The sequence below is a fragment of the Onychostoma macrolepis genome, chromosome 01 (assembly GCF_012432095.1).
Source record: "Onychostoma macrolepis isolate SWU-2019 chromosome 01, ASM1243209v1, whole genome shotgun sequence".
Taxonomy (NCBI): domain Eukaryota; kingdom Metazoa; phylum Chordata; class Actinopteri; order Cypriniformes; family Cyprinidae; genus Onychostoma; species Onychostoma macrolepis.
The window spans coordinates 30,959,617-30,967,470 of record NC_081155.1 but is presented as its reverse complement, the minus strand read 5'-3'; the positions used below and the strand labels follow the sequence as shown (position 1 = coordinate 30,967,470).

The 7,854-nt window shown below is 37.2% G+C and overlaps 1 protein-coding gene across 4 annotated transcripts in view; it reads left to right on the top strand.

Moving 5' to 3' along the window:
• Positions 1–7,854, top strand: part of slit2 (slit homolog 2 (Drosophila)) — an 81,424-nt gene that overhangs the window by 35,658 nt on the left and 37,912 nt on the right. For all 4 annotated transcript variants that reach the window (XM_058776050.1, XM_058776053.1, XM_058776049.1 and 1 more), the window contains exons 5-6: positions 6,568–6,639; positions 7,085–7,156. In XM_058776050.1, the coding sequence (XP_058632033.1) occupies positions 6,568–6,639; positions 7,085–7,156 (144 nt within the window). The remainder of the gene's footprint in view (positions 1–6,567; positions 6,640–7,084; positions 7,157–7,854) is intronic.

Genomic DNA, 7,854 nt, shown 5'->3' with positions numbered 1-7,854 from the left:
TGAGGCCTCGTCTGTATTTGAACAGGAATATTTCAGTTTGACTCACCCACACACACACACATATACTGTCTGCTGGAATCTACGGCAAATAGCTACGAGACTCAAAACATCTTGAAAAGATTTAGAGAGAGAGAGAGAGAGAGGAGAGAGGGGAAATAGAGTTACTATCTCCTGTCTTTCATCTTTGAGTGTTTCTTTGTCTCAATTGTTTCTATCTGTGTGTCTTAAAGAGAGAGAAAGAGCAACAGATAGACCGACAGAGACAGAAAGAGAACGAGTCAGAGAGAATGGCACACAGGGAGACACAGACGGAGAGAAAACAAGTGGTTGTGGGAAAGTTGGTGGTTGTCTGTGTGCACCCACACTGGCACAATTAAATCCTGCTCTCTCACATAAACACGCACACACACTGAAGTCTCTCTGACTTTTTGACCCTGAACTCAGTGTAAGGCTGGATGCACATCTTTTCATGATTATTCATTAAAGAGTGTGTTATCAGATTAGTTTCTCCTCAATGACTTGCGAGTATGAGAGTGTTAAGGGCAAAAAATATGTTTTTTATTATATTATTACATTGCTAGATATACATTTTAATAATTTAATTTATAATTAAATGAATAATTTAATTATATACGTACATGCCTTGATTATTTTTAAGTACATTTTTATTCGAATTTTTGCAATAGACTTTTTAGTCTGCTTTGCTTTAATAGCTGTTTCCATGCAAGATTAAAATTTAAAATTTGCACCATATAACTCAAAAATGAATAAAGCAGCATTTGCATTCCATCTGTTTAAGAACCCAAAATGATCAATTCTGGAAAAGGAAATGATATTGCCACTGGAAAAGTAGCTACTGTGGCTCTTTTAATAAATTAATATACTACTAATATAAAATAAACTGGTAACACTTTATTTTAATGGTCCCTTTTGAGCATTCTGTTGACAGTAAGTAACTTTGCACCTACATGTCAACTAACTCTCATTAGAGTATTAGTAGACTGTCTGATTAATATCTGCTAACTCTTTATTGTGAGGGTCTCCCAACAGACATTCTACTGACTATAAGTAACTTTGCAACTACATGTCAACTTAACCCTAACCCTACCAGTCTACCAACACTCTACTAACACTCTAATGAGAGTTAGTAGATATGTAAGAGAAATATTACTTACTGTCAACAGAATGTGTTAAAGGGACTATCAAAAAGAAGTGAAACCAATAAACTTAATGAATTACTTTCAGTTTAGATTGTGAAGATAAAACACAGTGACAAACTTCACATTTGTGGTCAACGGCAGAGGGAACAAAAGTGTGCAAGAAAACGCTATGCGGAGTAATAGTAGCCATTCATTTTAATGATCACTTTGGCATTTCAGAAATACCAGAGCAACAGTCTTCTGTGAGGGAATGACGTTTAAGTAAAGGGACATCAAAAGTGACTTTTTTGATGTGCCTTTAGTTTTTATTTTATTTTATTTATTTATTTTGGAAAATGTGCTGTAGTCTTCATACTGAATTTAAAAAATTGTCTAGAATATTATGTTCTTTGTTTAATTTTTTTAAGGGTATCTGGTTTTTCATCTCATTGATATCTCACTGATATTGCCCAGCCCTAACTCATGTCTCTATTTTTTCCAGGAAACAATGAATCTAGCTACAATCACTGATTCCATGACTTGTCGTTTTACCATCATATTTATTATATGACCTGGGTTTGCTTTCCAAACTTTTAGTGCAATTGTTATTTTTCTGACTAGAACTTAAAGAGTTTATTTGACTGGTGAATGGCAAACTCACCAATATTTCAGTCTACATATGTGTGTCTGTGTGTGTGAGAAGGAGGGCAGTCTATGCACTAAGAGCCAGGCTTACAAGACGAGTGCTGAATGCCTCCAGTTCATAAACACCTCACTAATGAGCCTCTCAGGGGAAAGCAAATGATCAGCGCTCATTTCTTCACAGATCCCTCTAACATCTGCTAATATGTGTGTCTGTGTGTGCGCATGCCATTTTCATGGATGACAGGTGGTCTCCCCAACACCACTGGACGTTAAAGAGAGAGAGAGAAAGTGTGAACCACACATTCACGCTCAGAGAGTACTAATCCATTTCCAGTGTTTTTATCAATGTGTCTCAGCTGTCAGTGGAGCCAGTCTACCATATATAATGGGAAACAAACTCACAAATGACAAATTATATTAAAGTCACAATGAAACAGAAGTATAGCGACAAATCTTTTAGTCCATACTGTGACGTACCTCCAAGTGTTACAGTTTATCACAAATCTCTCTGTTGTTGAATAGATTTTGAGAAGAGGATGTTGCACTCAAAAATGAATGCAGTCAATTTTAGAGGGACAAAGTTTAAGTGGACTAAATGATTAGAGAAGTCATTTTCATCAGCAGGTCCAGTTATGACATTTTCATGAAACACTGTGAGGTCAAACAAACAAACAAACACACACTGAAACATGCATGTTCAAAATAAGATCTATACTGTACATTTGCAAAATAGAATTTTACTCAAAATTCAGTTTGAAAATTGGAGCTGGCACAAGAAAGCTGCAAAAAAAAAAAAAAAAAAAAAAACAACAACCAGAATGTGAAGAAAGAAAAGTACAAGACTTGAAAAATGGTGTACAAATGCAGAATTAATCAACTTGCAGTCATACCGAGCAGACACGCATTGGCAGTAGATTGAGAGTCTATTTCACCCTGGCTCAAATTAAAATCTTTACACACGCCGTCTGAGTGAAATAACCGTTTCCGATGCTGTCCAAGCAAATCCAAACACTTCCAGCTCTGATGTTTGTGTGCTTATCGTGTCATTTGGTGAGATAGTGTTGTTTCTGGTTCGTCATACTGGCGGTAATGTAACGTTTGCTATCAAAGGCTCAAGGATGTGATAGCATCTCCGTCTGTCTGTTCTCCCTCTCACTTTCCACTCATTCCAACCTATTTAGTTTACTTTTCCCTCTCTTTCCTTCCTTCTTTTCCTCGCTATCTTTGTTGAGCACTATGTGGTAATATAGACTCATTTTTGTAGAAATTCTAGGTTTATTCCACCACAGGCTTATTAGGATAAAAACAAAATTTTGTTTTAGAAAAGTGTTGTTTTGCTTAACCACAGTGCAATGGGGAAAAAGGCAAGCATCCATGTAAAACAGCAACTTTAAGACCAAGCAGAGTGCTTTGCCAATCGGTTACTTAAAGTCTCGGGGCCCAGGACAAAATGTTAATCGGTGGGCCCCCTTTTCCAATAAGAAGGCTATAGCATAGTGCACTTTAGTGGGCCCCCCTCGTCACAGGGCTCGGGACAACATTCTTGGTTTCCCATCCCCCGACGACGGCCCTGGCCAGGAGTGGACGGAACTTATTAGTGGATGGAGCAAATAAGTTACGAGTACAGGGCAAAAGTCACATTGCATTATTAAAATTCATTAGTCAAATATATGTTTTATAATGTTTCCCCCCTCTATCTTTGATATTGAATCAAAATATATAGTAAATCACTGACAGGATTTAATTGAATTACCCTTCTGTCATTTCTTATAATTTAATAGTATTTTAATTAATATTTAACAATTCTATTAAATATTAATATATTTCTGAGCCATCGGCATCTGTATTATCTTTACAAGGCTAATAGACATAAGCAAACCTAAACAAAAAGGTTTAGTGTAATATGTTGGCATCTGTGCATGGTTGTCCATGCTGGTAAGATTGCACTGCCCCCTAGTGGATGAGGATTAAATCCATCACTGCGGTTACATGCAGACAAGTGTGTGTGTGCATGTGTGTTTGAGTGAATATTTTTGATATTATAAATACCTGTCTGTCTCCCTGGCATTTTCATTTAAATCCTGCTGCTCTGTGATTGGTGCTGTCATGTGCCACTCATGAAAATGACAGGCATCTCGATGAATAGAGCTCTCAACAGACAGACAATCTATCTCTGTCTGGCCTGACCTTCCTGCACACACACACACACAGAGCTGATCTCTTACGGTCAGTGTCTAGTTTTTGGAGACTGAGTGTCTGTCTCCCATTATGATTGACGGCTGAGGAATTTGACTGACAGGTCTGGCTAGCTAAACTGGCTATTCATGATCTGTAAGGGTCTCATGCTGTGTGTGTATGTGTGTGCGAGTGTACGTCTATAAATGAGAGGGTTGTCTTTGAGAGTCTGCTTTGCGTGAGGGAAGACACTTCATTAAAGTCACCCCCTACTGAGACGCACACACAGGAACCCGCACACATGCACACTCCAAGGGTGAAAAGGTCAACCTTTGGGAACTGCTGAATGGAGATTTGATCACGTGACCGGGACGTAAAAAAATCTGATCATGTGAGCCCTGAAAAAAAAAATCTAGCATTTTGGTAGTGGCTTTTATGACATTCATTGAGAGGAATAAGTTAATTGATGTTAATTAGTACAGGTGGGCTCTTCATGGCTCTTCATTATATTCATTCACACTGTATGATAACTGAGAGAAAGAGACACATTGATTAGATTAGTTTAACTTCTCTCAGTGTTTTATGGTTTTATATGAGTTTTTTTTTTTTTTCCCACAGCAGGAAAAAAGAAAGAGTGAAAGTGACAGCAAGTGAAGGACAGAGAGTGGGATGAAAGCAGGGATTAAGCTTCTGTTAGTTTTTGTTCATTTATTGAAAAGAGAAAGAGAGCGAGTGAAGCACTTCCTCTAAAGGTGCTCAGGGGTCATCATTCAGCCCTCTTTTTCTCTCTTTTATTCTCTTTTTCTTTTTCTGCTCTTGATGCTCTCCTGGGTGTTCCACTCTATGCTGCCACTGAAGTTGTATATATGTGTGTCTGCGTGTGTGTGTGTGTGAGCCTCCCTAGTTGTGTAGCCCACCTCCCACCATGTCTTTTGTGCGTGTGTGTGCTGCTATATTCGATGTTAGTCACCCTGTTGAACTGGGAACAGGTTTTTTTAATTGTTTGATTTGATTTAAATAGTTTGTCTGTGCCTGAATTCGTCTCGCTGTCATATGGGTGACAGCTGGAATGTTTGTGCTGTAATCCAGAAGTACGTTTGATCTCATAAATGCACGCAGAGATCGGTGTCGGTGTCCTGTACAGGCACAGATGAACCTGATTAAAGACTATTCCCATTCAGTTCACGCTCAGGTCATGTCAGGATGACATTTTTAAAGAGCGCTGAAGACTTATCCAGGCTGTTTAAATGTCTGCTCTGATGCCTAAAGAACCTGGGGCTTCAGTTAGAAATGGTTGTTTAGTCTCATCATAACTGTGTGCATTAGAGTTTGGTGTGTGCGTATTTGTTGCGTTTCTTCTTTCAGATGTTATATTTGAAAAAGGGGATATTTCATTCTGTCCTCATTTTGTTCTTGTTTTCCTTCCTGCTTTCTTTTTCTTCTGTTGTTTCTTTTTTTCCTGCTGACAATGTCTGCAGATGCTGATGAATATTGAATACTATGTGCGATTGTGTTCTTTTTATGTCTCATTTGAACACAAGGCTATTACTTATGTGTAAATTTCACGCTGGTGAAGTGATTATTTATATCATTCCTTTATTTTTCTCTTCTCTTTGTCCTATTTTTTATATTGACCATTTATCTAAAGCTGCAGGGGGCCTTGATTTTTGCGGTTCGAGACAAATTTCAGGATTCATAAAGCATTTATTTTGTCGTATGGTGAAATAATCAGTCTTTGCCTCTTCTGTCAGACAGACATTTTGTCATTATTAACTCACCCTCTGTCACTCTAAAGCTGCATGACTTTCGTTCCTGTGGAACACAAAAGACATTTTTGAAAAAGTTCCTCAACACTCTTTTCCATACAGTTACAATGAATGGGGATTGGAGCTTCGAGTTTAAAAAAATAATACAAAATCGCCATAAAAGTATCCTAAAAATGACCACTTGGGGGTCTCGGCCATCTTTTAAAGGGGTCCTTATATTTACATTGTTATATTAACAATCTTCATTAAAATACTAAAAACAGTTCATATAAAATTGTACGAAATTCAACTGACATCATATTTTATATTTATTTACACATTTTTATTTATTATTTATTTGCATTACAGCAGAATTACCAGAGGTATACAAAAGGGCCTTTGAATATTGACAAAGGGGGGTCTTAAGTCAAAAAGGCTGAGAAACACTGAAAGAATCCATTGAATTGTTTTAATCAGTCTGATTTATCAACTTAAATTTCATAAGGCTTCGGAAGACATTTGTGATACTTTAATGTAATTTTTGATGATTGAAAGCTCCCCATTTATTGTTATGGCATGCAATCAGAGACCAGAACATTCTTCACATCTGCTTCACTCGCACATTTCTCCTTTTGTGTTGCTGAGCATGAGTAAATGATGACAGAATTTTCATTTTTGGGTAAACTAAAATGTATATTGTAAAGTCTGACAGTTGAGGTCTCAGTCTGCCTTTGCTTTTATTGTACTCAACAACAGCGAAGGAAAACAATTCAGTGTACACTCTGCTTTAAAAATATCTACATATTAATGTCTGTCTTTATAACTGCTTATGATTGTTAATGTTCTTTCTCTTTATTTATCAGTGACCTGAGTGAAAATCAAATCCAGGGGATTCCCAGAAAAGCATTCAGAGGAGCTACTGAGATCAAAAACCTGTGAGTCTTCTGTATCTTTGTGTGAAATAGAGAGAGAAAGAGAGCTTTGAATTAATGATTGTGTGCTTTAATGAGATGCCCAGGCAAACTGACCATCACACACACACACACACATATAGGAGGAGTGGGCAGTGCAGGTAGACAACACTGGAGGAGAGCACAGCAGACAGAGTGAGAAGAAAGGCTGGAAATTGAAGAACAGTGATGAGGGGAGAAAAAGAGAAAGAGTGACAACAAAATGAGTGAGAGAGAAAAAAAAACAGATTGAAGGACAGGAGAGCGAAGGATGTATGTGTTTTGTTTTGTTTTGTTTTTTTTTTTTTTTTAGTAAGGATCAGTAGTGTTTATGAGAGTGTATTACTCTATTACCATAATCATTGAACACCAAGCAGAAGAACCGACATCATCATCTTCAAACATTTTCTCTCTGTTTTTTCTCTCTCAGGCAGCTGGACTATAATCAGATTTCCTGCATTGAAGACGGAGCGTTCAGAGCTCTGCGGGACCTAGAAGTACTGTAAGTGCACTGCATGTGTGTGTGTGTGTGTGTGTGTGTGTGTGTGAACTTGTGTGATTGTGTTCTGTTGAATTAAAGCCACTGCAGAGATCTTTTTAGATATCACGGGTTTATTAGACTTGGGTCAAAGCTGGGCCACACAGGTTTTGGGACAGTTCCAGAAACTTTGTTTGATTTTTAGATTGAAATTGAGATTAGAAAATCGAATATTCATGTTAAATTGGTATAGATTTCTCTGTAGGTGACATGCTGTGTTTGGCTGTCAGATCATACCTGCTGAGTGTTGAATGATTGTATAAAATGCATATCTGCTTTTAAAGTTGGATTAGTGGAATAATCCTGTTAGAGAGAATGGAATCAAGACAGATAAATGGGATTGTGTCAGATTATTTTACTAGGATTATTTTGATGCTTTGTGACAAATGTACAGAAAAGAGTTTATGAGCTGTATTAAATGTCAGATGTACATCTATAAAGTGGTTCCCTGCACATAACCACATACATGCATGAAGGCATATTGATATACTGAAAAAAGCAGTTCTATAAGTTTGTGTATTGAATATTGTAATAGGAAAACATTAAAAGGATAATTCACCTAAAATTCTGTTATCATGTACTCACTCTCAAACCAAAGCATTTTTTTCATACAGAATTGTCTAAGATGATCTTTATTTATACAATGAAAATATATGGGAACC